General features: G+C 41.2%; 1 protein-coding gene across 1 annotated transcript; it reads right to left on the reverse strand.

Annotated features, from left to right (window-relative positions):
- Positions 1-427: 427 nt before the first annotated feature.
- Positions 428-10,501, reverse strand: sgsm3 (small G protein signaling modulator 3). Its single transcript, XM_063904137.1, has 21 exons — positions 10,309-10,501; positions 6,994-7,076; positions 6,623-6,708; positions 6,346-6,409; positions 5,642-5,853; positions 5,397-5,504; positions 5,010-5,153; positions 4,680-4,875; positions 4,359-4,504; positions 3,867-4,100; positions 3,494-3,676; positions 3,245-3,400; positions 3,080-3,134; positions 2,926-2,975; positions 2,597-2,749; positions 2,436-2,506; positions 2,192-2,240; positions 1,991-2,076; positions 1,748-1,870; positions 1,386-1,446; positions 428-1,274 (listed from the first exon to the last, which is right to left on the reverse strand). The coding sequence occupies exons 2-21, from the start codon at positions 6,998-7,000 to the stop codon at positions 1,191-1,193; spliced, it is 2,268 nt and encodes a 755-aa protein (XP_063760207.1). The 5' UTR covers positions 7,001-7,076; positions 10,309-10,501; the 3' UTR covers positions 428-1,190.
- Between the last annotated feature and the right edge of the window lie 7,517 nt (positions 10,502-18,018).

Raw genomic sequence — 18,018 nt, forward strand, 5'->3', positions numbered from 1 at the left:
TGTTAAAGTGGAAAAATAAGGATGGGTTGGTCTGAGTCTTCTTCAATCTTAAGAGGAGAGCTGTGCAGTCCTCAGTTTACAGATGGAAAGTGGCATCCAGACAATATGTTTTACACAAGATACAATGACTGATCATAAAAGCCCAAGCTCGTTCTATTTTCTGCACATGGGGGAGAGACATTGTTTTTATGATGCACATGAAAATCGTCCTTCTCCCGTCCCGTCTTACAGTGGAACATCAAGAATGGCCATCAATGTGAATAAATACATCCCAGACACTCTCCCTGTTTCCTGATGTAGTTTAAAGGTAGTTTGAAAATCAGTGAGTAAGAATGATAAAGTCCCGTGTTAAATCGCTTCAACTCGCAAGGGCACATTTAGTCACAAGCAAAATATGTTATATACAAAAACATTACAAATGACTGTATAGGCTATGTAACATTTATTTATAGATTGTAACACAAAAAGTATTTATCTGCGTCATTTACATTTTGTCATACGAGTGCAGACTCCACTACCACTGATAAGGTAGCACACATAGCCGTAATCTGGTATAACAATTTGAAAAGGCTTTACTTGGCATGTGCAACATTTAGTATTTGACGATATCTTTTGTAGAGTTCATGATATTGGAGGTAACTAACATCCCTCTCAAAAATAAATGCGTAACTTTACAGCTCCATATTTAGGAATGTTCTGTTTTGGTGTTTATATCTGGGCATTTAAAGGTTAGTGTGGCATTTAATACCATGTTAAAGGTCCAGGGTTTCTCGTGGTGATGACCTACGGAAAGCTGAATGTCCAGCAGGGAGTTTGATACGTACTTGACACACGGGTACAGACTATTCTGTACTGCAGTGTTTTACGACTATATACATATACGTATACATGTATGTATGTATGTATGTATATACATGTATACATACATACATACATATATATATATATTTCCTCACCATGTAGTGCAATATGTAGTGCAATCTCCTACAGTGGGTTTGAAGTAAAATAAAGTATGCACCTTTATGCACAGTGTCTGGCTGAACAGACGTGACAGATGAAGCAGTCACTTCCTGTAGCAGACAGCAGCGTCTTCATTATAATTGACGGTCTGTAAGTGACAGACAAGGAGACATCACACAAACACAGACAGGAGGACGCAGTAGGACTCGGATAAGTTTTGCTGTGTGTGTTTAGCCATCAATGTCCCAGCTGAAGAGATGATGCTTCACCAACATGTCCTGCACACCCTCCTTCAGCGGCCTCTGCTCCTTCTCCTGGAAAAGAAAAGAAAAAACATCAGTATTACTACTGTGTCAGAAATAAAAGCAAGAGTGATACCTTTTTTAAAGAATATTCAAAAACTGGAATTGGAGTGTCGGGGTCACCTCTTTCTTGTCAGGTAGCTCACAATCCTGGGAGAGGCTGAAGGCAAACTTTGAAAGCACTCTGAGGAGACAACAAGGGTAACTGCTTAATGTTTGTTTTTTAGACAAATAATGTGTCCATATTACAATTTCACTTTGTGTTGTTTAAAGCCCTTTTGGGGTATAAACTAATCATTCTAAACTGCTGGTTTATGTGTGGTGCAAGATACTGTAGTGGAGATAGAGAAGCACTTTATCCTGTTTAGCCATTTCTGTTCTCACTGCAAACAACTTAGACTGCTTTTGCTTATTTTAAATATATAGAATATGCTCTAAAGCTGAGAACCGAACAGGCTTTTTATAAAATGGTAAGTGTTTCATACCTGAGCTCACACTTGATCTGTACCCATCCGGGACTGCGGAGGAATGACCACGGGTGATACCATTTCTCTACAGCGGTCATGCTGGAGCACAGCACCTCCAACCACAGGTGCAGTACCTGCTCACTGATGGGGGAGATGACCGTTAAGAACCAAACAGACCCAGTGTATGTGTGTTTGAAAAGCATATGCTGTAGACATGCATATGTATGCTTGTCTGTGTGTGGGAATGTCCTGAGAACTCACTTTAAGCCCACGCAGACAAGAGACCTAAACTTGACGTCCATCTGAGCGTGTGCGGTGTCGTGGCTCATGTTGACCGACTGCACCGCCTGGGAGGAGCGACAGAGGGCGCTCATTCACTCTCTACTAACATGCAGGCACACTGCACATCAAGCTGAATAAAATACAATGGAAGTTTTTACACCTAGAGTTCAGGATACTCACTCTGTACAGCAGCTCCTCTGGTGTGAGTACTTTCCCATCTTCATCCAACCTGTTATATACCGGAAGAGAACAAGTGGTTATCTTACCATGCTCCAGGCGTGCACACTGAAAGCTGATTATACTTGTGCCAGAACACATTTGAGTTCGAACTGAAGGTAAACATCTCATTCGTTTGTGTTTCTATCCAAGCTTGTTGAGTGAGAGGTTGTATTTTCAAGGTAACAGACAAAATAAGGGGTTTTACCTGTAGGTTTTACACAGCACCAGTCTGGAGTAGACCGAGTTAAAGTCTCTCTCTACCTCTCTGCTGGCCGCCTGAGAGAAATACAAAAAGAGAAAGGGATTAAGTCCTATGATGACTTTGATACACCTGCAATATTAAAATAATAAATAATAATCTCCTACCTCTTCTATGAATAACCACGGATGACATGGCCCTCCCAGTATAGATGTCTTCTTGAGTCCGTGCTGAAAGATGGCCTTCAGGGCCGGACACAGTGTGCCCCGGGCCAGGTCCGTCACCGCCTCCGTCACAGAGTCATCCCCTGCTAATGAGTACTGGGGAAGACACAGCAGCAAAAGTCATTGTCTCGGATAATAATATTTAGGATACTGAAGGGGAGCAGAAACAGGAACAACAATCACATGGAGTTAACGTTCAAATAATCGTCTCTTGAATATTAAAGTAAGCATAGAATCTGTCTTAATAAGCTGATACTGAACGGCTCTCATACCTCTTTGCTTCTCTCATCTAGGATCTCCACAAACTTCGCTGGAAACCAACCTGTTACATAAAGCCAAAGAAAATGTCAATAAGCTGTAACACAGTCTACAGAAACAAAAATTCCAGGTTGCAACTAGTGTCGATACTTTAGAAAACGCACACACCTCTGAGGCCGTTGAGCTCTCCAACCCAACAGTGTTCGTCTTTCTGTGAGATGATCTGAAGGGGACGGATGGAAAACACAGCTGTATCAGATTCAGAGGGAAAGGTTGGAAACAACAACAGGCATTTTTTTGTTTCTGTGCGTCATCGAGCAGGGCATAACTCACAGTGATGATGTCGTTCTTCCTGAACCCCAGCTCGTCGTCATCGTGTCGCTCGAAGTCCAGCAGAGCCTTAGCCCGTCTCCGTCTGGTGCGAGAAACTACGAGAAAGTTCTCATGGTCTCGCTGGTGGCTCTCCATGGAGTAGTCAGGAGTCAGTTCCTAGAGAGACCAGAGGGGAGCATTGAGGTCATAACAATTTGAGGTGAAAACATTAAACATATACACTGTTCCTGTGCTGCAGTGACTACTCACAGTGCTGGAGTGACGAGGGTCCAGGCAATGAAAGTGCTCTGCAGTACGGGTGATAGCCTCTCGTAAGGCTGCCACCAGCTCCGTCTGCTTGATGTTCTTGGACTTCAGGGCCTCTGCTTCATCCTCCCCGAACAGCAAGGAGCTCAGAGTGGACTTCCTGCGCAGGGACTGTCTCCTCACCGCCTGAACACATTCAAACACAGGATTGTTTAGAAAAAGAACGTTTAATTCACGCTAAATGGAGACACCTCATTTGCTGAGACCTCATAACTTTAGTTAGCACAGCTAGACACACATGTGAGTTTGCTTGTTTACTCTCGGACAAAAATAATTAATGTTTCATCATATTACCTCTGCACGGACTAAATCTGACCTTGTTGAGGTTGGTACTGTATGTTGTGTTGTTTCCATTGCTGAGCTGCGCCTGTTCGTTCAGGATGTAGGCTTGGTGCTTGTGCCGGTGAGCGTCCAGTGTTTCCTGGGTTAGCGACCCTGCTAGCCTCATAGCTTCCCCGAGAACTGCGGGCCCATCTCGCAGCTGGCTCGGCAGGTCCGACAGAGTATTAAAAATGGACGCAGAGTTCTCTGACGATACAAGCTCCTCCTCCTGGGGATGAAGAGTACAATATATGAGTTTCAATAGTCAAAAAACGCTATCAGTAGTAATAAGTGTAGGATGTTGTTTTCTGGCATTCTAAATGTGTCTGTTGGATGAAAAGGCAGTAACATGACCTTTGGATAATTAAAAAACTTCATTATCATCTTCTATTTAAGAAAATGAAGTAGGTTACAGACCGCACTGAGTGACAGAAAGCAACACACTACGAACTGATTTAGGAGTCAAAACTCAGTGTAGTGCAAATACCTTGATCTTGAGCATGCCCAGTGTGATCTGGAAGAGAACCAACGAGCCTTGGTAGAAAAGTAAGTCCCAGATCCTTAGGAGCAGACGGATGTCCACTACGCTGGCAAATGAAGTCAGGAACCAATGCAAGGTGATCAGCGACAGCTCTGGAAGTAAAAGAAGGAGGGATTACAAACTGATGTTACATAGAGTTTGAACTCCATTTCACTTTGCACTATATTCCAAACAGCATATGTTTTGGAGGATGTAGTTCAGCAGAAGGATGAAAGATGTACATTTTGCAGTTTCTTTAAGTTAATCTCCATGCACCTCACCCCCTACCTATGTCATGCTCCTGCAGAAGACGGTCGAGGGGCGGCAGATACTGAACTATGAGCTGGCGGAGAACCCTCTGGTCTGTTTGAACACCAAGCAGAGTCGAGGTGAAGTAGGCTGGAGGGAGGAGGTCTTCGATCAGGGCACACATCATCCATAGCACATCCTCCTCCTCCAGAAAGAGCAGCAGACAGGACACCACCTGTGGGGGTGAAGACATACATGTCAGGACAATGGAAAGTGAACAAAGGGGCTTCTATGAGAGTGTGTGTGTAATTATATGAGTGTAATGGAGAGGTTTCTAGTGGCCCCAGGTTCTGTATGCTGTGTTCTCACCATGCCGGTGCCCTGACAGTACCCAATGTCTGGGTAGAGCCAGGCCAGGGCTCTCAGGACCCGCTTCAGCCTCGGCACTCCTACACTGCTCATGCTACAGAAACAGGCATTGGTCGGCATGGTCCGCAACAGGTCCTTCTCTATCTGAGGGTCAGAGGCGAACAGAACAATCACACATCTGGAAAGAAACAGGTCTTACAAACCACATGTGATAGATAAATAAAACATACATTTGATTTAAATATGCCAATAATGATTATTTGGTTCCATTTAAGTAGCTGATTCCAACTATTAATTGTTATTACGCATGATCTCAAGAACTCTGCTTGGGAGGAATTGTGCAATGGGTTTGTGTTTGGTTAGGAGTACAATAGCTTGGGATTGTACCTGTTTGGATGTGCTGGAGTCGTCGTTGGAACTGTTCTTAATAATTTCTCTGTAAGAGATCTCAGAGGTCCTCTTCTTCTGCAGCGCTCCAGCCAAGCGCATCCACAGCTAACAAACAAAGCATCATTAAACCACTGTTTGTGACTGTGGAGACAAACATGCAGTTAATAAAGGCATCTGGAGCATTCTAGTGGAAACTATTTATTCTTTATATATTAGTCTCTCTGCTGAGCCAGGGTCCCTACCTGGGGCCTCATGCTGTGAGGGATACCACCCAGCACCAGGGAACGTAGCCGCTCAGAGCGCGAGAGGACGGGATCGATGAGATCCCAGGTCAGGTCTCCAACAGTGTGGTTGTGGGTAAACTCTAGGTGGGCTTGCCAGCGCAGTCGCTGCTGGGGGTCTTCACGCTGGGGGGAGCCTTCAGTGCCCAGCCTGGACTGGGGCTTCCCGTCGTCTGTGATGAGAGTAATATATCAGGATTAGCAGTTCTCTGTAATCATAATATTATTATGAGTAAAGCCCAGTCCAAATGTTGAATTGAGGAACGGGAAAAATAATATCAGGTGCAATTGTAATGTGACCAAAGAGACAGACATGGAAGTAAAGGGGAAGGAAGTGAGTCAGGGGAGAGTTGTGTTGATAAGAGATAAGTGGTTAAATAACAAAGGCAGAAATAGAACTCCCTTTATATGAGAATGTAATCAGTTGATACCATTAAAAAAGTAGTGTTCAAAAACATTTCCCCTCCCAGGCAAAAAAGACAACAGTTGCAGTCAACACTCTGCCATCACATGCTGTGCATTTGAGTCAATAATGTAGCTACTGTGTTCAGAGATAAAAAGTTCAAATGATGTGTTTTGACTGGGATTCAGGAATGTGACAAGTGTGGAGAAAAAGTGAGGGAAGCAGAAGTTTGTGAATGTCTCGATGGGAGTGAAAACATTACCTTCAGGGTCCACTCTGAAGCCAAACTCATCATACTGGAGGTCAGGCTGTTCTGAGGGTTCTTTCTGTAGAGACAAAGAGAACATGCAGTTCATTAGTAGATCAAAGTAGGTTGTTTTTGTGTTAATATCCGGCCCCTCTATCAGATGCCTCATAGATTCTTACTATCATTTCTCCTCTCATTCCAGAATTGTCTATGTTTCCTTTCAATATTCTTTAGAGTTACTCATTCTTGTGAAGGTTTGCAAATGAAACAATAAATAAAGACGTATCCTCACTTGATGGTACTTGGCCAAAATATCCTGGGGCCACATGCTAGGAGTGAGAGCCGAGAAAGGCCCACCAGGGGCCGGTGTGTAGGTTCCTAAAAGAGAAACAGATTTGTAGATTAGAAAAGCAAGTACTTTAAAAGAAATGTGTAAGAGGATTTTGACAATGGCAAAGCAGGTTCGAAAAACTCAAATGAGATGTCACAACAGATCCAAATTATAGGGAAAGGGCATTTATTCCCACAGAAAAATGTAGTTTAATAAATCACATTTTAAACGACTTGTACTATTTCAACTACTCTATGTCAGTGTGCATTACAAAACCCCTCTCCACATAGAAAGACATTTTGTGCCAAATCGATACAAAAACAACTCTTTACCTGACATTTTGTTGGTGGTAGAGTGAATGGATTCGATTCTCAAAGTCACTCTGGTGAAAGGAGGTCAGCCGATAACAGCCACTCTGTAGAACGGACAGAGGAGGATGAAAAGGAAAAAAAAAGGTTGGTGATTCAATTCCAGGGTGTCCCCAAACGCTGCCTCTCTGCCGTAAACACAATTGCCGTTGAATCTCAAGTCAAACCCTCTTGTATCCAGGCATTGTTGCTTCTTCAGGCAGGACTGAAGCAAGATACTCTGAGGTTCTCCACAGTGAATACGACAGAAAAAGATAGAGAGAGAGAAAGAACGGGCTTTCTCTTCTCATGGCCATATGACTGCTGTACTAACCATAGGATAATAGCCTTACTTAACTCTGTGTTTGTGTTCTTGATCTATTTTAAAACCAGTACAAGTCCTCGGGCAAAAATGAACAACCATTCAGTGGGACTACTCCTCACAGCTTTTTCTTTATGAATCATAATTGCGCTAGTCTTCTTAGATCCCCATTTGGTCTAAAAATAAAACACACTCATTTAAATGGACAGTGTCTGTGTCCATGTTCTTTTTTGTTCATCTCCACAAGTTCAGCTCAGGCTATTTGCCCCACTGGATATTATATGCTTGAATGGCTATTCCTTAAAATTGTAGCATTAAAGCGATTGCTGCTTATGACGAGACATTAAAACTGAAAGTCAGAGCCAAAATGAAACACTTCCAAACTAGCTGCAATGAATAAGCTGTCTTCTAAATTTGTTGAGCACAAATCCTCTGATTACTGAATCGCTATTTCACTGCCAATTAATGTTGCATCAGTTCCACTTCAATACAGCTATTGAGTAAGGGGAGGGGAGTCGGAGGGTAATAAAATGTTCATATCACAGTTAGGGTGTTTAAAGGGGACACAATTAAGTTATGCAAGCACTTATAAACCACGCACGATCATACATGGGCAGACATCAGAGCACAACAAGCGTAACCTGCAGCAGAGGCTCAGCAGCATGCAAACACCCTGCATGCCAAAGTGATTCATTCCAGCAGCGGGCTTGCAGCATTTGAAGAGGGATTTAGGACTTAAGAGAGATGAGAAATCAATTTGAGGTTTGGAGGGTGGCCAAGTACTTTGGGGCTAGCTCTGTGTGTAGCTCAGGGGAGTACTGGGATTTTGGAGCAACTCCCTTACAAGAACACAAACCATTTAAATCACCTGCCAAGAAAACCAACACGACTAAGCCCTTTCCGCACACTGATGCTCATAGCAACAATAAACTGCAAAATGACGCTGCAGAGGGAAGCATAAGTTAGACATCAAATGATTAGCAGACATATTTCCTGGCAAGTGGATAATAAGGATGTATTTGTTTTGCACTAGTTAATTAATTTGTAAATCAACACAAATAAATAAATGAACCCATTTAGAGAGGAGATTCTATTTTGCATCCTCAAATATGCAAATTGTATTTAACTATTTAGTTTACTATAATGGCTTGTAGCTTGTCCTTGGTATCAGATGTTACTGTGGATGAAGTTACCCTTGAGATAATCCAATTACCGATCCAAAATGTACATCAAATATTTGTCTTCTTATAAATAAGATATTCTATTAAATATATTAAGTACAGTTTAAAATGTTCTCTTTCTCAGTACATCCTTAGTCACAATTTATTGTAATAAAGAAATGTACAGGTTACACAGCAGAATTGTTCAGCTGAAAAAGGTGATCAGCTGATTTATCATTAACAAATTACATTTTTAGTTATTTATCTAAACAATTGCTGCTTCGGACGGGCTCTTGTCAAAAATCCTATACAAACAAAGCAGCCCTGCCCATTGATTCTCAGTGCCCCAAATACAAATAATACTAAAGAAACAGCAACTGCAAACTCTGCTTTGTTTATTAAAAACATACAATCTCATGGTATTAATCTTCCTACAGAACACATGAAACTCTTGGAAACAACAGGACAAATAGAACAATTTATCAGGGGACATGGCTTGGTCTATAATAGGATTTTTGTACCATTACACTGTAACCCTTCCTATTGTTGAGGTGCGGCTTGGCTCACCTGTGTTTGCACAGTGGTTAACACCCTGCCCAAAGTAAAACAAAGAGTAACATCCTGCTGCACAGACAGGGCAAGTGTACTTCAGCAGAACCATTTATTTGTTTCCTTCTATAAATGAATTTGTGTCGCGCTGTTGGGCACCCCCGCGACACCCCCTCCCCTTCCCAACACCTCCTCCAGTTTTTCCTCAGTAACCACAACAATGGTGAGTCATTTTCCCCTCTTGTGAAAACACCCTCCTACATAACCAGGTCGCTTTTACACATGCTAAAATCAAACCAAACCCCCGAATATGTCTCAGAATTACCAGCTTGAGCCCAACAACCTCATTGTGTCTGATAATGATAGTTCATTCTTTGTACCATTTTGCATTTTGATTTTCTCTGACACACACACACACACACACACACACACACACACACACACACACACACACACACACACACACACACACACACACACACACACACACACACACACACACACACACACACACACAATAATGGAAAAGAAATCCACTGCTTTCCAAGAAGTTAACATGTAGGAAAAACAATCTGCAGGGAAAGGACCTATATATCAAGTGAGAGCTCTAAATCACCTTCCTTTAAAGCTGAGGTGTCCTTACAGAAAGACAGCATTACTCATATTATTATATTTAATATAAAACACTATATCAAAAAAGCAACAAGTGACTCATCTGAATTCAGTATTCGGGATTGCCCAAACAGTAAAACATAAAGATAGACTAACATTAAACTGAAACAGTCAGTAAACCAAGATGGTATGATGATACAAAACGAACGGTTGTTAAAGACACAAGCGATTAAAAATACATCACTCCATCTGCGAAGCAAGTATTTAACAAACGTGTATGTAAGTATGCATACATTATCGCGATATGCTATAGACAGCAACATGTTCAATAGTAAGCTAGCTGAACGTTACGTCAGACGCTCCCCAGCTGACGTCAAAGGCAGTCTATAAAATGAGGAATATTGAAATGTTCAATGGCAACACATTAGAACTGTTACATTTACATGTAGTTATGATTATACCACACAAAACGTGCACTACGACAATAAGCAATGTTCATGAATTGGTTTAACTACTAACATTCGTCTCAAAGACCAATGTTACATTAATGTATTCCCTAAGAGTTGTCAGCTGTTAGCCAAATACGCTACCTTTTGCTTTTAGCTAACAGTTAACGGTAAATACAAAGGTAGACAATAGCCTGCTAGCATAGCTTACCGTGACATTATTCCAGTGAAAGCACAAGGTTATAGGTTGTGGCGAGCTAGTTTTCTAGCGTTGGAAAATTGTAAACGCCATATGCTATGGCATCGTATTTGTGATTGCCCTGCGTTGTGCACCTGCTAGCGACGTGTCTCTCCGCTGTATCCCTACACGCTTAACGTTGTCCCCCTTGCTATCCTGAGAAGTAGTTCCAGATCCCGGAACTACACTTCTAGACTGAAAATATCCTTCCGCAGAGGAATAGGTGACGTAGGCACACGACGTTGTTGAGCCCATTCATTCATTAGTTTCCTCCATCGACGCTAGTTTCCTCCTTCTTTCGCTCATTCATTACAGCCTACAGCCCCAGCACTGAAACCAACCAGGCACAACAGTCATACTAATCACATTGTAAGATTGATTCAATATGGAAGTCTGGGCGTATGCACATGGTTGGTGTTTAGACTAGCGTTTTGTTAAAGTGAAATACATGTTTACCCTTCTGAATAATACATGTTATAACTGGGAATATCAGGAAAACGCTTTATATATTTGCTTAATACTGTTTACCGTTAAAGAGAAAGGTTTTTGTAAAGGTAGCTTAATTATATTCAATAGAAGATATTGTTATTTGGTCAGCAGTAGTTACATTGGATTATTATTTGTATAAGGTCTACAAATGGACTTGAACTGTAGTATTGAATTGAAAAATGAAGTTGCCTCTGGATAGCCTATAAAGGTTAGAAGAAGTGGACAAACATGGAAGTAGCATTCATTACTCTTTAGACAATATAGTGAAAAAAGGTTGTGTTCACTTTAATTATTTTTAAAACAAATCTGGAATTTCTTCTTTTAACTGATACATTGATGGAGGAAACATAATGCTTTTACATATTTGCTCCACAAGATGTCACTAGCGTAGTACATACACAAACTTTGTTTTACATTGGCACATTTCAAAGCCTTACCATTTAAAGAAAGACACTTACAGTTATACAGCCCCCCCGAAAAGCCTCCATATTCCACACACTCACCAAATCTCCCTCCCTGAAACACACACCTAGATAAGATATAATATTGGAAGCCTGGTGTGCTTCTATAATCCAAATTGGCCTAAGGGTACAGTGCGCTGTGTTATCTCAAATTGGTTAGTGGTAGTCGGGCATTAAAACCAAATGATCATCTATTCTCATATATCTTTGAGAGGGTTCATGCGTGACAGGAGCTGGCACTTTGGTGCTGGAGCTGCACATTTTGCACAATGAGACACTGCATTTTAATTTCTTCCAAAGAACAAGGATGTGTGGCTGTGTGTGTATGAGTGTATGAAAACACATGTTGCATGGGATTCTGACTGAGGAGCCAAATATACTTTAAAATACCAATCACTAAGTATCTCACTCTGTTTTTGCATATCACATTTAGTTCATCCTTTTTGCTATCTTCTTTTGCCTTTTTTGCCTCTTTTGCCACTGACACACATAGGTAGTAAAACAGCAAAGATGTCCTTCTTTTCTAATATATCTTTCACCTTACACACCCTATCTAAATCTCATCCACCCCCCAAATCCCTTCTACATCTGCCCTATGACACATCAATATGACGCTTTTCTATTCACTTTCACTCTCTTGCGTTGCTTGCATAGTCAGTTTGCTGCACCATGCCAGAGTGAGTCACATCATTAAAAAAACTGCAGCCTGAAGCCGACCTTGCCCACAGTTTGCTTGCCAAATAGCCCAAATAATACATTGACCCTACACATCACTGTTATGTGGTTCATTCCCTTTCTGCCACCTCTATCCCCCTACTCCACCACCTCTAGTTTTCATTTGTCTGGCTGTCTCTGTCATGTTTGACAGAATGATGGGCACAGTCAGGCGAGCCCTGGATCTTACACTGCGGTTGCTATGACGTCAGGCAGAGGCAGAGAGAGGCGGAGGGAGATGCCAAGGGACGACTGAGGAGACAGACCGAGATCAAGAACCAAAGAGGAGGGGTGGGAGAAAACGTTGTAGAGGGGAGAGAAATAAAGAAAGGGAAGTCTGGGTGAAACCAAAAATATGAGTGAAAGATCCAAAGAAGATACAACTACGAAGGTGTTTGTGTGCGGCCGTGGGAAAAGAAAATTAAGGGCAAATGTAAGGTGATGAATAAAGAAAAAAAACTGTGGTAAACAGAGTGGAAAAGTAGGGGGAGGAAAGGAGACGTGGGCTGAGAGTGGCTGATATATTGTTCAAATGAAGCAAGAGAAACCTCAGGCTCACAGCCTTGGCTTGGTGTATACGTGGGTGGGTTTTTTAGTCAGCTCAACAGCTTGCACACACACGGATACAAGTAAACATGCCCAAGTGTTACTGACATGGTTATTGGATCAGATGGAAGATATCATTGATCCGGATGATTCAGCAGCCCAACTACAGATAGTTAGGAGAAAAAAGAAAGGACCACTTGTTCACACACAGCCAATTTGCTGCAGTCTTGCAGTATTTTTCTAGGACAGAAGATAGCGCTGTTGCATTACATCAGTCAGTATACAATTAACTCTGTTTGTTGAGCATATTTGAGTGATTATATTGTATATTTAAATGTGAGTTTGTGCCATCATCTGCGCATGTGTGCAAGCATGTAATGATGCGTATGAAAACAGGCTTGTGTGCCCACATCTATCAGTGCTGTTCATGCGTATTCATCTATGTGTATGCATGCATATATATTTGTATGTACTATGTGATATGCACAGTATGTGCTCTGTTTTTCTAGCATGCATAATAAAATCACAATAGGGGCTGGAGTCCTGTGAGTATTTTCATATGGAAACAATTTGAACTAAAATGAAATCATTGAACGTCTGTCTCCTGTCCAGACATGTTTTGGACACCCTTTAAGCAACAGCACAGAGTACACAGGTTTATGCAACCTGCATGATATGGCCTCTGCCTTTGGGATCATTTATGCATAAAAGGCCAGGATAGACTAAGCTGGGCTGGGTCTCTTGGGCTGGATCATGGGGCTTTCACGCAGCTGTTCCCCCGGTCTCAGAGGATCTCTCCTGTGATGAGGTGGATTGAAGCTAAAGGGCAAGGGCTCTGGTGCTAGTGATTTCTCTTGGGTGTTGTGATGGGAGTGGCTATATTTATGATTCTGCATTGTTAAATCTATACTGTATGTGGGGTAGAGTGTTGCCAATTTGACGTAAAAGAAAACATCTTAGTGTGATGAACAGAAATATATATATACATTTATTACTGTTTCTTACTTCTGGGTCCTGGAACAGACAAGGAGGAAAGGATAAGATGAAGAAATGGTAGACAAATATTGACAGGAGTCTCATGTGTCTCATGATTCTTTGATGCACAAAAACCTACATTTTCCGTCTCGGGTTGTTTTATCATTTATTAAGGTCAAGTCATTTGGAAAATGATGCAACTAGAGTCCAAACACTTTCGCTCACTGGGGGTTGATGGAAAAGAGGTGAGTGTGATGGTGATCTTGAAAGGTCGAGAGAGAACAACACATCAGAGGAGCTCGATGTAGGTAGGGCGGTGGTGGCGAAGTCCATAGGGGCTTGGCCTGGGAACTGGAAGGTCACCAGTTCAAGTCCCCGAAAGACCAAGTGCCACCGTGGTGTCCCTGAGCAAGACACTGGTTACCTACACTGCTCCCCGGGCGCCGTACATAATGGCAGCCCACTGCTCCTAACACTAGGATGGGTCAAATGCAGAGACCGCATTTCGTTGTCCTAGTACTTGTACTCTGTGCAATGACAATAAAGTTGAATCTTCTTCTTCTTCTTCAATGTGAGATTTAAAATTCAAAGCCAAATAGGGAGAGATAGTAATCATAAAGTCACAGCAGAATTTGTAGATGCTATTTTTACTGCAGCACTTAAAAGACCCGCATTAATGCTCCCTTCAATAAAAACATTTTGGAATTCTACTTTAACAAAGTGCTAGAAGAAACCTTTAAACACCTTGTTTTCATAACAGGAAATCTTTAATCTGCTCTATGGCAGCAGAACTACAATACGGTATCTATTGCAGCAATCACTAAATTGGAATTTGTAAAACCTATAAGTTATGTAACCAGTGGTACAACAATAGCAGACATTGCAAGCAACAATCGTTCCATTGTACTTAACTATTTCTTTGGCGTATATAGATTTGTTGGCCAAGCCACACTTCATTCTGCCCATCTGCTGTGGCCATTTGTTGGGTGGGAGGCCAGTCATTACTTGTATTTGTGATGGACACAGACAAATGGATGTTATGGCTACATAAATCCCTTCAACCTGCCCCCTCCTTTCCTGTATTTATTACCGTGAATATAATGCTTGTTAACCCTTGAACCCCTTGCTCAGTATGTTACAGTGTCTGTTCAGATTAACTCACAGCTGGCAGATACTGTATGTCTAAAAATAGTAGGATTCACAATCCATTATAAACTGGAAGATTATCCAGTCCATGCCATTCTACAGTATGTCAATACTCCAGCAGTACACAAGTGAGAACAGAGAATATATAGACCTTAATGTATTTATAGATTACATAACTGTTGTATTGTGCAGAATTGTTCTAAAGGTAAGCAATAAGGTTTTGTTAATCATTTGAAATGCAACCCCATGCAGCCCCTTGGGAATCAGTGTTCCTTAATCATTTTGAGTTACTTCCTGTTAGGGCTGAGTTTATTATTGGGTCTAAAAGTCTGCTCATTTATGTTTGGTGAGAATCTAATAAGAACGTATGAGTATTACACCTGTTATGGGCTGAAATAGTTTTGTGGCGTACCTCCCTACTAGTCACAGTTTGTTTTGGGAGGGAAAGTTTCTAGCGGCTCACTGTCAAACCGGATTCCAGCGGATTTTAGGGATTTGTCTTGCACACAGCCCACACCTATTGCCCTGTGATGTTGGCATCTTGGGAAACTATACACAACTTATGTCCTATAGGACAGGTCGTCACATTTCAATTTCACACTTGAACACTTCATAATCTGCTATGAAGTTTGTCTACTGAAAGCAACGTTTTTTTTTGACAGCTTGCCTAACAACTGGTTGTTTCATCAACCCCTGCTTCTCCTATATCCAACTGCTGTGTCAATCATAACATTTCATAATAAAAGACTAGGCAGTTATGCTAGTCATGTTATCATGTCAGCTTTGGCCTTACAGGTGAACTGCTAGGTCTTGATTAATAACTTTTAACTTACGAGATGGTATATTGTGGTTTGAGCTGAATGGCAGGGGAAAGCCCTCCAAGAGTTCATTATTGTTCATTCCAGTTTAACGTAACATTATATTGAAGTTGGTCTATGCTTGTGAAAAGTCACCACAAAAAAAAAAAAACCTTGAGCTAACTGAAACTGCAATGAGCAGAAAAAGATGTGTATAACACCATCACGATGGATTGATATATCTGCCACTGTTCCTCTTCAACTCCACCAGTAGTCTTAAATTAAAAAAAGGAATAGAGAGGAAAAAATACTAAAGGGACAGAAAAGGTCTCTCGGGGGAGAAAAAAAGGGTAGGAAAGAGTTCATGACTTATGTCTACACATCTGTGTGTCTGTGCAACATCTACAGTAATGGTTCATATTTGTCACTTAGTGCTGCTAAGAGGATAAAAGAACTGTGTGCTTTTGATCCATTCGCTGACTTACAACAATCATGAGGTCGCATCTACTCTTCAGCCTTGAGAATAATGGATATAGTTATACATTCAGTTGGATATGAATGCCTAATGGGTAAAAAGCAGAAGGATAATAAAAATGTAAGAGGAAGACCATCAGTCAATAAAGTTGTTTAAGGTTAAATTGCTAAATTCACATTGTTGTGCATGTAGTGATGATGCTGTGAATAACAGATGGCCTTTATAGTGCTCTCGCTGTCTCTGGTGTCTCAATGAAAATAATTGATATGAGGTTTTGGTTACATTTTCCATATACTGACAATGTGAGTGTCAGTGTGTATGCACCATATAGACTCCTTTTTAGTTTAATTTATTTAATACATGTACCCACCATACAGACAGACCTTTACCATTGTGTATTTTCTAACTATATTATATATCTTTTTTATTTATTGCTCAACCTTTTTCCATTTATCACCCTCCTTCAAAGCTAACCTCCGCGTCAGTCTTCCTGACCCCTCTGAGATGTCTCTGAATGTTGGCATATGTTGCATCAGCCATCAAATAAAAATAATATGTATTGACTTGTGTGTAGAAAAAACCTCAAATCAAACAAACACGCAAACCTTCAGGCAAGTTCTGACAGGGACACCGCTGCCCCTCTTCCTCTTGCTGCACCTAATTGTCAATTTAATTGAAAATGGTAAACAAATTTGGAACATAAATGTTGATACCTTTAGTGTCTGTAGAAGGTCTTTCGGCTTGCTAGCACAGATAACAATCAGGAGCAGAAGGAGCACACAGTGATGGTAATCACTGATAATAGGAATGAATAGGGTCCCTGTAGCCCTGATACACATCCGCTGATAGAGACAGTGCTGTTTACTTTCTGTCAACACTCGCTGCTGATAAATGCTGTTGGGTCTCTGTGTGTGTTTTTGCAGTATATTTTTAAAAATTCAAGGAGTGGGGTAGTGGGGGTATGAGAGTGTGTGATTCAGAGTATGGAAGCAGTCAGAAACATATGCGTGTCCCTGTATACGGCTATAGTACTGCATAAGAGGTCATGTTCATATGGGTTCGTGGGAGAGGCCCTCCAGTTATAAAAAAGGTCTCTTAACCTTTTTTTTTGTTGCCTGGGTAAGAAATCACACAAAAGGCTCTCAGCATCCTGTTTACTATACGAAAAAGCCACAAAGCAGCTCATAGATCACACCATGTTTTATGGAATTTAAACATTTACCGTTCAAAGAATAATAACATCATCAAAAGACACAGAGACTCTAAAATTGTGCAACCTAAGAATTGGTTAAAAAGCACTGGGAGCAATTTGAATGTAACTACCGCCTGAAATGCTACCACTGAGACTTCATTAAACCCTGTTTTGCGAAAACGCATCCCGGTGGGTATCTGAACCGAAGCAACACTAATACCTTCCAGTTTTAATAACTCCATACGTAGGTAAAAACATTCAACTTTGCAAGGATAAACAGACATAATTAAACTAGATTTGGGTTAACACGCAGAGACATTCACAGACAGAATGTACTGTAGTCTGCTTGAGGGCATGTTCCTGAATATGTGCATGGTTATACATGAAGCAGTCCAAATATCCCACACACATACACACTTCCTGTATAGAGACGTCTTAAGCACAGTTTGAGAATTACATATTTACATTAATTTGGTATGTCTTTTAACTACAGTGCAGATTAAGTGGTGACTAAAACAACTTTTTTTAAAATCACAATTGTGCTAACTGAGTTTTCTGCTGAAACAACTTCAACTTTTCTTTCACATTTGACAGTGAAAGTGTTGTTGGATATGTCTGTAACAGCTGGGCTCATCTGATTCCAGGCATTCAGATTTGCCAATTTTTCTTGGTAGGTCTGTTCAATTGCTAAAAGTGAGTGGGGGATCTGTGAGCAGCCACCTTTAATTCACATGCAAATCACAGGAAGACGAAGAGGCAGAAATAAGAAGGTGGAGATGGAGCACGATGAGACAAACACAAAATAATACTGAATTCTCAGTATTCATGATGTTATGCATGACTGAAATCACAAGCCTTCACATGAAGAAAGACCTTTTTAACACCCAT

Source organism: Eleginops maclovinus, chromosome 16, assembly GCF_036324505.1.
Source record: "Eleginops maclovinus isolate JMC-PN-2008 ecotype Puerto Natales chromosome 16, JC_Emac_rtc_rv5, whole genome shotgun sequence".
In the NCBI taxonomy this organism is placed as follows: Eukaryota; Metazoa; Chordata; class Actinopteri; order Perciformes; family Eleginopidae; genus Eleginops; species Eleginops maclovinus.

Excerpts from the sequence above, each read along its gene's own strand:
- sgsm3 (XM_063904137.1), bottom strand. Across the intron at positions 3,135-3,244 it reads GGAAGAACGACATCATCACT|ATCATCTCACAGAAAGACGA; the intron begins GTGAGTTATGCC and ends CGTCCCCTTCAG. Across the intron at positions 1,871-1,990 it reads CTTGTCTGCGTGGGCTTAAA|TGAGCAGGTACTGCACCTGT; the intron begins GTGAGTTCTCAG and ends CTCCCCCATCAG.